This window comes from Ursus americanus, chromosome 21 (assembly GCF_024610735.1).
Source record: "Ursus americanus isolate L20-20 chromosome 21, mUrsAme1.1.p, whole genome shotgun sequence".
Taxonomy (NCBI): domain Eukaryota; kingdom Metazoa; phylum Chordata; class Mammalia; order Carnivora; family Ursidae; genus Ursus; species Ursus americanus.
The window spans coordinates 6,244,591-6,258,641 of record NC_142147.1 but is presented as its reverse complement, the minus strand read 5'-3'; the positions used below and the strand labels follow the sequence as shown (position 1 = coordinate 6,258,641).

At 35.0% G+C, this 14,051-nt stretch overlaps 1 protein-coding gene across 4 annotated transcripts in view; it reads right to left on the bottom strand.

The window, feature by feature from the left end:
* The window catches only part of PHKB (phosphorylase kinase regulatory subunit beta), a 211,449-nt gene that overhangs the window by 109,095 nt on the left and 88,303 nt on the right, over nucleotides 1–14,051 (bottom strand). For all 4 annotated transcript variants that reach the window (XM_045814695.2, XM_087870408.1, XM_045814697.2 and 1 more), the window contains one exon: nucleotides 1,735–1,798. In XM_045814695.2, the coding sequence (XP_045670651.1) occupies nucleotides 1,735–1,798 (64 nt within the window). The remainder of the gene's footprint in view (nucleotides 1–1,734; nucleotides 1,799–14,051) is intronic.

Sequence of the window (14,051 nt, the reverse complement as noted above, 5' to 3'; positions counted from 1 at the left end):
TCCTAGTACCATTATCTCTACATTTTTAGATGAGGAAGCTGAGACACAGGTAAATAGCCAAAGTTACAGAGCTCACTGGTGGGAGTACAGAGCATACAGTGATCCCGTTTCCTGACTCTGAAAACAATACCATTCCTTTATGCCATATTACCCTCCCCCTCCTTCCTTCCTATCTACCTCTATTTATCTATCTCTCTCTATATTATATATATATTCTCTACATATTTATATTTACACACACACATTCATGCATATATACACATTTAAATGGATATATTGAGTGAGGAAGGGGTAAAAGGAAATGAAAAGCATTGAAAGATACATGTGGAATTTCCTTGAGTATGTTGACACTTCCAGGGAGAGGGAAATGTTGATATAAGCCAAGGGATCAGTACCAGAGGAAGGAAGAATCTCCAGGAGAGGTCTAATATTAATATTCATGATTTTCAATAGGTTCATAAACCCCTAAGTCCCTACAAGGTCTGATCCCTCCATTTCTCTAGCCAGAGGTCTTGTGAGAAGAAGAGATGTTAGTGGGTGATTTGGAGTCACCTCTCGGGAACCAGAATGAGGTGCTGCTCCCCTCTTTCCAACTGCTTCATGTCTGTGCTCATTCTTCATTCTTCATGTCCTGGATATAACCAGAAGCCATTGTCCAGAAGAAATTGGAGTGAGAGGAAAAGACAGTTTGTGTATATAGGGAAGGGAAGAGAGACAGTTTGCTACCATATTCCAACTTGAAACTTTCCTAAATTCAAGACTTCAGGTGCATAGTATTACAACTGCCATAATAGAAACCATGTCACATTTTGCAGATCTGTATAAGTTCCTAAAATGTATCTTCACTGACTTAGCACTTTAATAGATTAGGGTTAATTATAGTATCAGTTGGAAACTTCCTTTACCCTCCCAACTTAGAAATCCACAAAAATTGCTAAAGAAAATTAGCCTACTCCTTGATTCAGAAAAGTAACCTGTATTCCTACATATTATTGCCTTCCATTGACAACTTAGTCCACGGTCACTTGATTAGGTGCAGAAACTGGCTAAACATCCTATGAAAATCTAAAGCAACCCTTAGGGTTTTCTTTTTATCCCAAAGAAAAAGAGATTTAGACATAAAATTACAGCTACCTAAGGGATAAGCTAGGATCAGTTTCCAATTCTTTGGCTGCACATATTACACAAATTCCCCTCTGCATGAGATATACATTGATATACATTACATTGAAATCAACATGGGAACTGACACGGAAAATACATGGTTTGTAATGTCAGGAATATTTAAAAATGTGAAAACAGGGTGCTTGGCTGGCTCAGTCAGTAGAGCATGCAGCTCTTGATCTTGGGGTTGTGAGTTCAAGCCCCATGATGGGCATAGGGCTTACTTAAAAAAAAAAGAGAGAAATAAAAATGTGAAAGCTCAACAAGAGACTTGAGGGACAAGTTACTGAACAAAGAAAATGAGGATTCTTTATCAAAAGATATTTTTAAATTAAGCAATGTTTTTTAGTTAGAAAAATACAATTTAACTGGCAAATTGGATTCAAAGGAAAGGCTGGCCAACCATGAGCTGCTATATAAATTTCAGACATTCTTTGATCATAAGGAATGACTTGATAAATGAATGGCCAAACTAATTAATCACACAATCCAACAACATGATCAAAGTTTGTTGTTGATACTCCCGTTTTTTTTTTTTGTTTTTTTTTTTTTTTTGGTTTTTTGTTTTACCTGGTTGCCAAAGAGGTTGAATCCATTAATTGCTTCTAGAGCTGCTTTTGCTAAGCCAACGGAGCTAAAAGAGAAAAGGAAATACTTTAGAATTCTGATGTCTGGCTACAAAATAAGAACCATTATCTAATGAATATTCACAAGCAAGTTTCTTTATTAACACTTATAACAACTTCCATGAGAAAAATTATGTCTAAGAGACTTTAAACTGACATTTCACTATTTTAATTTTTCTTTTTTATGGTTAGTGTTCTTCTGGGGAAAATATTTCTAAGTTCACCTTGATCTAGACAAATGGTCATACTATTGATGGGAGTAGTTTTAATCCCAGTATCATTTATATTCACTAACTCAAGGGAAAAAAAAAGATGAACTTTAGAGGAAGGTGTATTATGATGGCATGTACTCAATAATAACCAGGTTGGGCATCATTAGTTCAGATCAATTTAACAGAGCTTTCCTGACATCAACAGTGAGCCTTAAAAAAGATCTTGTACGTCATACACTTACCAAGTTTAATAAGAGCTTAATATACCCATTCAAACACTCTTAGCTTAGGGTCCAATAAAATAGGCATTATTTTATACTCAAAGAACAACTGATCACCACACCTCTCATTTTTTGCCATATTCTTCTCTTTGTCTAAAATGTGTACTCCTTTGGCCTCTCAAATGCCATATACAATAGTGCTGAAAAATGGGAAAATCCCAATTTCATTAGAAATGTGACACTGTCGGGACGCCTGGGTGTCTCAGTCAGTTAAGCATCTGCCTTTGGCTCAGGTCATGATCTCAGGGTCCTGCGATCGAGCCCCACATCTGGCTCCTTGCTCAACGGGGAGTCTGCTTCTCCCTCTGCCTGCTGTTCCCCCTGCTTGCGTGCGCTCTCTCTCTCTGACAAATAAGTAAAATCTTTAAAATAAGAACAACAACAAAAATATGTGAAACAAAAATGTGACACTGTCATCTTATAAATGTTAACCTTTAAATATTTTAGATCAAATATCTAGTTTATTGCACTTATCGTAATTTTTGTTTTTACTTAAAGCAACGCATATGCCATTAATATCTTTTGAAAATAATGGTCTATCATCATCTAAGCATTTCTTTAAAGCAGTGATTACAAAAGTGTGGTTCCCAGAGCAGCAGCATTCCCTGGAAACTTATTAGAAATGGCAGTTCTCACTCCTATCTGGGGGTGGGATCCAACAATCAGTGTTAAAAAGCCCTCTAGGTGCTTGAATGTGCTTTAAATTTGAGAACCACTGCTCTAAGCTATTCATGTCATCATGATCCACATTTTCTATGGGTTGTTTACATGAAATGTTCTCAAGTAAGCACTACTTTTATTACAGGATAGGGAAACTTATTTTGAAAGAATGGAAAAATGGGGAAACTTAATTTGAAATACATGCATGGAAAGGTGGAACAGACATAACTTTCCCTAATTCCTCTCACTAAATATAATTAAAAACCTTGGACACTATGTAAGCAAACATAAAAAGGTTCAGAAAATGGAAATAAGGCAGACTGGCTAAGAACCTCAGGATTCTAGGAACAACACTGTGGTAATCGCTCTGAGTTTCCTTTTTGCCTCATATATAACAGACTTGAAGAAGCCAACAACTAGGAATGCCAGTACACAAAAAGCCCCAACAAAAACCTGTTCTCTCTTGCCAAAGGAGCAGGAAAAGGGCAGCCTAGCAAAACAGAAAACTTTTAGACAATAACCATTCAGAAAAAAACTGTGGTTTTCGCCCCACCCAGTCCTATAAAGGCTGAGTGGAAAACCTAGACTTCTACCAGAGTCTATAATGAGAAACCATACCCATTCACCAACCATCCCAGCTATGATGGTATCACAAAAGTCCAAGGAGGAAGCAAAGACTTTTCACTCCCAATGGGCGGTAAGTCTCCCCTCCTCATACTGTGAAGATCACACGGAGAGCCTAGATTTCCACTCTTACTCATAGTAATGAAATGAACCTCCTTGTCCTGCTGGGATGGCATCAGAGGAGGTCCAGTGGCGAGTCAGCACTTTCACTAATGCCCAGCTGTAAGAAGACTACACCCTTCCCTATCATGTAAGTGAAGGCCAATTAGGAATAAGTAATGAAGCATTCCTATCCTTTCCAGCTAGGGAGGTTATCAGCGGAGGCCTACTGGGGAACTATACATCCCACCCAGACCTAGAAGTAACAAAGATTCTCCATCTTGGGTGTCAACAAAAACCTGGCAATACATTCTCACCTGGTAATAATACAGTGATGCTCCTGTCCCTTGCCCCTACCAGAGTGGTATCAATAAAATACAGTTAAAGTAAAAGGTAAAAAAAAGATTCCACGGTCTTATAATACCCAAATGTCCATGTTTCAATAGAAAAAATCACTCATCATATCTAAAAACAGAAAGATCTCAAACTGAATGAAAGAGACAGTCAATAAATCTTAACACTGAGATGAAAAAGGTGTTAGAATTATGGGAGAAAATTTTAAAGCAGCCATGATAAAAACGCTTCATTGAGCAATTATGAATATGAGTGAAACATATGAAAACATAGAAAGCCTCAGCTAAGAAATAGTCTCATCAGGGGCGCCTGGGTGGCTCAGTCGTTAAGCGTCTGCCTTCGGCTCAGGGCATGATCCCAGAGTTCTGGGATTGAGCCCCACGTCAGGCTCTTCCGCTGGGAGCCTGCTTCTTCCTCTCCCACTCCCCCTGCTTGTGTTCCCTCCCTCGCTGGCTGTCTCTATCTCTGTCAAATAAATAAATAAAATCTTAGAAAAAAAAAAAAGAAACAGTCTCATCAAAACTGTTAGAATTGAAAATACGATAATCAAAGCAAAAAGCTCAATAGACAGGATTGATGGCAGAATGGAGAAGACAGAAGAAAAAAATTACTAAATCGGAAGATAAAACAATAAAAATTATCCAATCTGAGCAAAAGAGAGAAAACAGACTGTAAAAAGAAAAAAAAATGAAGAGAGTCTCAGTGACCTGTGAGACACCTAACATTCATGTCACTGGACTCCCTGAAGGAGAGGAGAAAAAGGGCAGGTATAAAAAAAAGTACTTGAAATAATGTCAGAAAACTTCCCAATTAGCAAAAGACAAAAGCTACAGATTGAAGCAGCTAACTCAAACAGAATAAAATAAAAATATCCATGCTAGGACACATCATAAGTTTTGAAAACTAATACAAATTAAAAATCTTAAAAAGGGGTGCCTGGTTGTCTCAGTGGGTGGAGTGAGCAACTCTTGATCTTAGGGTTGTGAGTTCAAGCCCCAGGATGGGTGTGGAGATTACTTAAAAATAAAAAATCTCGTAAAAAAAAATCTTGAAAGTAGCCAGAGAAAAACATCCTGACCTATAGGAGGAAAAATGACTGAATAACAGTGAATTATCAGAAACCATGAAGGATAAAAGGATGTGACATGAAAATTTTCAAGCACAGAAAGAAAAGAACTGTCAACCCAGAATCTTATATGAGTAAATACATTCTTTTATCTATCAATTTATCTATCTGAGCAAGACATTCTCAGATAAAAGAAAAATAAGAGATCTGTCACCAGCAGATTTACCCTAAAAGTATGACTAAAATAAGTTCTCAAAACAGAAAGGAAATGATAGAAAGAGGGAAAGAAAACAACCTTGGAACAGTCAAAAAGGAAGAAATAATATGATAAGCAAAAACATGGGTAAATATAACAGGATTTTCTTCTCTTATATTTTATAAATTATGTGTAATAGTTACAGCAAAAGTTGTAAAACTGTGGTTCTAAATGTATGGGGAGGAAATACTTAATTATATTATAAATGGGCAAGGGTAATTCTTTATTTCCCTCCAGCTGGTACAATGATGACATCAATAAGCTGACCTGTTGTGTATAAATAATGTAATACCTATAGCAACCACCAAAAAGCTACACAAAAAGATACATTCAAATCCAATATACATAAATCAAAATGGAATTCTAAAAAATGTTCAAGAACCCACAGGAAGGTAGAAAAAGAAAAAGAGGGAAATGAAAAACAGAGAGAATAAACACAAAACAGAAATAAAATGGCAGACTTAACCCCAAACATATCAATAAGATCTAACTATATCAACTAAAAGATTGGCAGAGTTGAATTAAAAATATGACCCGGGGTGCCTGGGTGGCTCAGTTGGTTAAGCATCTGCCTTCAGTTCAGGTCCCTGGGATTGAACCCCACATCGAGCTCCCTGCTCAGCAGGGAAGTCTGCTTTTCCCTCTCCTTCTGTCCCTCCCCCCGCTTGTGCTTGCTTGTGCTCTCTCTAAAATAAATAAACAAAATCTTTAAAAAAAGAACAAAAAACAAAACTAACCATGACCCAATTATATACCGTCCATAAGAAACCCACCTCAAATGTAACAATATAAGCAGACTGAAAGTAAAAGGATAAAAAAAGAAATACCATGCAAACATTAATTTAAAAAAAGCAAGAGTGACTGTTTTATATCAGATAAAGTAGCAGAAGAGCAAAGAAAATTACTGGAGACAAAGAGGGATATTATATAATGATTAGATGGTCAATTCACCAAGAAGACATAGCAATCCTAAATGTGCATGCACCAAATAAAAGAGCTGCACAATACATGAAGCAAAATTGATAGAACTAAAAGGGCAAATAGACAAAACCACAATTATAGTTGGAGACTCAACACTCCTTTCATAACAATTAGTAGAACGACTAGACATAAAATCAGCAAGGATATAGAAGAACCATTAGCCAGCAGAATCTAATCAATATTTTTATAACATTCTTGCTATGGAACAAATTATGTCTCCTGAATAAACATACACTGAAGACCCAACCTCCAGTTTTATATATTTGAAAATGAGGCTTTTAGAAGGTAATCTGGTTTAGATTAGGTCAGGAGGATGTGGTCTTCATGATGGCATTCATATCCCTGTAAGAAGAGATACCAGAGATCTTCCTTTCTCTCTCCCTCTCTGCCATAAGAGGACACAGTAAGACGGTAACTACCTGTAAACCAGGAAGACAGTCCTCACCAGAGAATCAAATTGGGTGGCACTTTGGTTTTGCTCTTGGACTTCCTAGCTTCCAGAACTATAAGAAATAAATTCCTGTTCTTTAAGCTACCCAGTCAATGGTATTTTATGATAGCCCAAGCTGACTTTAAAAATCTACATAACACAAGTTGAGTACACCTTTTTTTTCAAGTACCAATCAACACAGACCAAGATAGATCATATCTTGGCCATAAATAAGACCTCAAAAATATAAAAGAACTGAAATCATAATGTGTTCTCTGACAACAATGGCATCAAACTAGGATCAACAACCGAAAGACAATAGGAAAATCCACCAACACTTGTAACAAAACAATACATGCCCATCTACACAATCCACATGGGTCAAAGAGGAAGTCTCAGGTGAAATGAAAAAAATATACTTAATATGAGAAGGAAAATATAACATCAAAGTTTGTGTAGCACAGCTAAAGCAATGCTGAGAAATTTGTAGCACTAAATGCATATCCTAGAAAAAAGAAAAAAAGCTTCAAATCAATTATCTAAGCTCCAACATAAAGAACCTGGAAAAAGAGCAAAATAAACCCAAAGCAAACAGAAAAATATATATAGATAAGAGTAGAAATCAATGACATTAAAAAGAGAAAATAATAGAGAAAATCAATGAAACAATGGATTCTTTGAAAAGCTAATGAAAAGTTGATAAACTGCTAGCAGGGCGGTCAAAGAAATAAAAGACAAAAATGACCAATATTAGGAATAAAAAAGGAAAGATCACTTACAGACATAGTAGACATCAAAAGGGTAATAAGAAAACACTACAAATGTTTCTACATACATAAATTTGACAACTTAGTAAAAAATGAATCAATTCCTAGAAAAGCACTACCATTACTTACCCAATATGAAATAAATCATTTGAATAGCCCTATACCTTTTAAGGATATTTAATCCATAATTTCAAAATGGTCAAAAAATAAATAAACTTCCAAGCCTAGATGATTTGATTAGAGAATTTTATCAAATATTTAAAAAAAGTTAACACCAATTTTACATACTCTATTCCAGAAAACAGGAGAGAAAGCACTTTGGGTTTTATTTTATGAACCTAGCATTACCCTGATACCAAAGCCAGACAAAGACAATACGCAAAAAACCACTATACACCAATATCCCTCATCCATATATATATATTAAAATCCTTTTCAAAAAATTACCAAACAGAATTTAGCAATATATAAAATGAATTATCACCATAACTGACCAAGTGGAGTTGATTCCAGGGATACAAGGCAGGTTCAATAATCAAAAATCAATCAGTATAATCCACCATAATATTAACAGGCTAAAGAAGAAAAATCACAAGATCACATTAAGTCTCTATAGTATTGATGGAGGGATAAACACAAAGAAACCCAGAAACAGACTGATACAAATATGCCCACTTTATTTTAAACAAGAGCACAAAGGCATTTCAATGGGGGAATGATAGTCTTTTTAACAAATGCAAATGATGCTGGAACACCTGGACATTCTTAGGTAAAAAAGAGAAAAGGAATAAGAACTTCAATCTTAGTCTCATCAAACCTTATACAAGACTAACTCAAAATGGATCATGAACTTAAATATAAGACATAAAATTATACAACTTTTGGAAAACAAGTTGTTGAAGAAAATCTTAAGGATCTAAGGTTAAGCAAAAAGTTATCTGACTTTATACCAAAGGTACAACCCATAAAAGGAAAAATTGATAAATTGAATTTCATCAAAATTAAAAATTTTTGCTCTGTGACAGACTCTGTTAAGAGGATACAAAGAAAAGCTATAGACAGGGAGAATATATTTGCAAAACACGTATCTGACAAAGGACTAGTATCTAATTTAAAAACTATCAAGAAATCAACAATAAAAAAAATCCCAAGTGAAAATGAGCAAAAAAGATGAAGAGACATTTCACTGAAGAGAATTTACAGATAGCAAATAAGCACATGAAAAGATCCAACACCATTCAGTATCCACTAGGAAATGCAAATTAAAACCACAATGAGATACCACTATAAACCAATAAGAGTACCTAAAATAAAAAATAATGGTAACACCAAATGCTGGCAAAGATGCAGATAAACTGTATCGCCCATACATTGCTGGTAGGAAAGTAAAATGATATAGGACTCTGAAAAACAGTCTTGTAGTTTCTTTGAAATCTAAACAGCAACTACCTACCAACTGTACTACTGGAAATTCATCCCCGATAAATGATTGTTCACACGAAAACCTATAGAGACCTTTTTCTTGCTATTGGTTGCATGTGCTTTAGATGTTATATCTAAAGTGCGATCTTGTCTAATTCAAGGTCACAATGATTTACAACTCTGTTTTTTTCTGTTTTATAGTTTTAGCTCCTACATACAGGTCTTTGGTCCATTTCCAATTAGTTTTTACATATGGTGTGAAGTAGGTATCCAAATTCATTCTTTTACATGTAGATATCCAGTTGCCCCAGCACTATTTGTTGAAAAAACTATCCTTTCTCTACTGAATTATCTTTGTACTTTCATCGAAATCAACTACCATAAATGTACGGACTTATTTCTGAATTGTCAATTCTATTATTCTATTGATCTCTATATCTGTTTTTAAGCCAATATCACACTATTTAATTATTGTAGCATATTATTCTACATATAATAAGCATAGCACTGTAGTAAATTTTGAAAATGGAAAATGTGAATCCAACTTTGTTCTTTCTCAAGGCTGTTTTAGCTACGCTGAGTCCCTTCCATTTCCATATGATTTTAGGATCAGCTTGTCAATTTCTGCAAAAAGACAGATCTTTGTTATAGATTATTACACTGATCACGAGATATCTTCACATTTTTTTATGTCTTCACTAGAATCTATGCTGACCATTTTACCCTGGTTTTCAAAAACAATCTGGGTTTAAGATACTGTCCTATTGACTCAGATCTGCAGTCTAGCATTTCACCACCAGGAAAGTAAGTACCTGATGCTTCCACAGGTTAAACAAATTCCATAATATTTCACATGGTACTGCTAGTATACTCAAGACAAGGACAGTGGCCTCTTTTAATACCCAAAGATATTTTAGAGAAACGACAAGGCCTGGAACCTAAAGGAATAATGTCCAAGTGAGGAATATGCGGTGGTTTAATGCACAAGCACTTACATGCACCTAACCTTAGTAATACCAGAAATTTCCCCTTACAGTGAGGTATATGTTATTAAGATTGTTTGCAGTATTCTGAGAAGTGAGAGAAAATTACTTATTCAAAAGGCAAATACAAAAGAAAGTCTGTATTAAATACATAATGTAGCCAGCCCAAGTTTCTGTCTTTAACAATGGTACATAAAAACAGTTAAGAGATGAATTTGGAAATTGTCTTAATAAACCATTACATAAGAAACAAACATTGTGCCTGGAATACAGTAAATGTTGAATTCTTTCCATTTTAACCTGCTTCCCCAATGTGATCGGTTAAATAATTGGACTTAATTGAAATTCACAAATACGTTAATTTACTATCCACTGGTTATTTGAATCTCTGGCAACAGCGAGCTATTTAGAAACTCAAACATATTTCTAATGTGATTTACATTTTATTGGCAAATAGAATCCATTATGTTGTAAGAATTAAAATATTTTACTGGCACAAGACACTCTCAGAAAATTGAATTATTCTATGATTAGCTAATGAATATATTAATATTAGAGGACTATTACCAATAGAACATACACCAATTTGTTCTTGTAAGGTGTTACCTCAATATTCACTTAAAAGGGTTAAAAGCAACATTTCTTGGGATATAGCTTGTAGTAATGTGATTTGTTACTTAAATCAAGCTTTACTAGAAAAAAGGATGGGTTTGGACTAAGTGGTTTATAACCCACCATGGAATCCAAAAAATGAGGTTGTAATGGATGTTCACGAATTGTTTAGTATGGTAAATATTCATAAAATGAAGCACAATGGATGGATAGTTGCATCTATCATAACTCAATGACTGGAACACCAAAAATGACTTAAAAGACTAAGTAACTTTAAATAACAAGAACCATATAGAAAAAATATGGACACTAAAAACATCTTAAACTAAGTGGTGTTATGATGGTTACTTATCTGATATTTTAATGATGACTTTCAAGAGAACAGAACATAAAACCATAAAAAAAATCACATTTAAATTTTTTGCTTCTATGGTCTTTATATTGCAAACACAAGATTTAACAAAGTAAAAAATAAAGGACATTGTGCTGTTAAATATAAAGTTCTTTTAGGAGTCAATGTTTCAAAAACTTATCTTTCCATTTGGGCATATATCTACATTACTAAGTTATTAAATAATAAAGTATACATTTATGCTTCCCAATAACCAAAACAATTCAAGGTCAGGTTTGAGATTCAATCATATCTTATAGAGGACTCCTCTCTTCTCCAAAACAAAGTGTTGTGGTTTAAAGAATTTAAAGGTAGCCCTGAGGAAAAGGAATATCCTTATATAAATGAAGAGGGGGAAATATTCAGATTAAAATACCTAAATTAAACTTGGAGAAGTTGAGAAGACTACTTGGATATTTAATTTTGGAGGTTAAGAATTAGTGCTACAATAAATATGTACCAAAATTATATATGGAGGAAAATGCAATTAAATCAAGAGAATTTTTAAACATATAGGAACTTGCGAAAAGACTTAGGGACTGAACAGGAGGAAAGAGAACTATCTGATATAGTTCCAGACACCTTAGCAGAAACTGAAAGGAACATGTTGCTTGAGGAAAATAGGGTCAACAGAAAAACCAGGAGAACTGGGAATGGTTACTTAAGAAACATTTTAAAAAAGAATCATTGTAACCTTAGAGCAATAGACCCTTTTACTAAAACCCTGAAAAAGGTGATGTTGCTGCTAGAATGGGATTCAGATAAATGTAACGAGATCATTTTTTACAAAAAACTTCTGGGGTTTATCTAAGAAATACTAAATAATTAAAGAATTTGAACTAAAAGAGATACCAGCAAACCTGGGGCTGAAAAGGGCAGATCGCCAAGGGGCTGACCAAAGCATTAAGCTGAATCAAACTTTAATGATTACTTAAAGATATCCTTAAAACTTGCCAAAATTTCACCAAGATTGTACACCCTGCTGTTACTTCAAACTTCAGGAAACTTTTTAAGACTTTAAATTGCAACACGATACAGCTGAAACAACTTTCCATTTGGAGGCCAACCACCTGGAATCCAGTTCTAGCTCTACTACCTAGTGATTTGTATTATTTAAGGTGTGTGTGTGGGGGGGAGAATCACAAAATCTTCTAAACTTTAACTTTCTCCTGTATAAAAGGCAGTAATATGTTCCTGGTGTGGCCTAAATAAAAAATATTCTGTAACTGTACAGAGCCAGAGACTGCAATTATTAAATAACAGCTGAGCTTGGAGGCTGAAGAGGGAGCCTCTGACCTCAGAATACTACCTGCATGCGTATCGGGGGCCCAGAGGCGGAAATCTTTGATCAAGGTGCAGCTTAGAAGGGATGTGTGCAGTGTGGCAAGGAAAGGAAGAAACTTTTATCAAGCCAGTCACTTTGGCCAAGGCCTTAGTGAGCACCAAGGAACTAGTCCGATTGTGCTCTTTTTCTGACTCCTGCTAAAGAGATTGTATAGTGCAGAGATGAAGAGAGGCAAAGTAAGTTAGAAGACAAAAGGACAGTATGAACACTTACTTACAGGAGGAATTATTGTATATTATTTCGGGATGTCTGAAATTATGAGAACAGCTTAAGGATATAACAAGGATATAGTATCAAGCAGTACAGATAACATCCAACTAGGAACAGATAGTTCTGGGACAGATAACGAGTCCCTGATTAGTAGCAGCGCTGCATTCTACGACCCATGCGTAAGTGCAGACTCCCAGCCTCCTACCACTATTGCCATCACTGAGCCCATGAGTGCCATCTGGTTCAGTTCTCCTGCAGTTTCAAAACAGACCCTTTTGGCACCAGACGTGACACACTCAAAACATGCTGGTGGAGATCTGAGTTCAGAAATGTTTGGGGGAGCAAATGCTTAAAGTTCTTTTGGGGAACTGTAAAGTGATACACCATAGAAAATTAGGAAATCAATGATAAATGTGTAAAACCCACCATCCAAATCTAAATGGCGAACTTCATTTCCTATCCATTTGGATAAAACTGACCTGCCAAAACTAAGATTGATTTAGCACACAAAAGATGGCAAAGAACATCCCATAATGATCTTCTGAGTCTCGATATAAAATCCTTAATGATTCAATCTAAAAGGTTGGCACCTCGGTTACGTGAAAACATGTTGGAGCCTCTGTGTTTTTTCACTGGGGACATTCCAATACCCTCACTTTCTAGGGTTAATGGTAACTTTTACCCAAGGTTCTTCCTGAGTTTAGTACAGTTTTGTAAACAGAAAAACCCCTACTCCAAATATTTTATACTGAAAATGTCAGTGGGTTCACACTGGAATATACTAAATGGTTATTAAAAAGCAGAGAAGGGGGCTGATAAATCATAAATACGAAAAGGTACATTTAAAAAAATCACCTTTTCTAATTAGATCCACTTTCTTGTAATTTGACTGATAATCTTGAGTGTTAAGAACTTAATTTGAATGATAGCTGAAATATAACTTCCTATTTATTTTCCTATTTTTAGTATTTGCCAGAATTTCTTTAATACCCGAATTGAACTTTCCCACAAATCATTTCTCTACTCCACTGACTCCTTCCCTGATTGCTACTATTCTGTTCTATATTTCAAAATGCCTCATAAAATCATAAAACTTATAGAAAAATGTGTGTAAATTAGTTTCCTAAAGTTAACAGAAAAATCCTCTGTTTCAATATTTGTTATTAACATACTCTGAAATGTGTAAGTACACTTCCATTCTAGTGCTTACTTCTGCTCAGGTAGTCAAATGATCTGTATATATTAACTTCATCATTGCAACAACTTTATAAAGTCGAAAACTATTATTGTCTTCATTTTGTAGATGAGGAAACTGAGGCATGGGGATACTATTCAGCTAGTGATCTGGGGCCAGTTTTTAGTTTACTAAGTATCTTGTATCAGCTTAACTTTTGTGTATGACTAGTCCTTCTATTCAAAAAAGTATATCCTCTTAACCAGTGTTTCCTAAACTGTTTCTGTAGTTCATTTAAGTCCCAATGATCTAAACTGACCTATAGGTGATAACCTTTGAATCTTAAATCTTTTAGTGTGAAACAGACAAGACTAATTAATTGAGCTTTACTTTT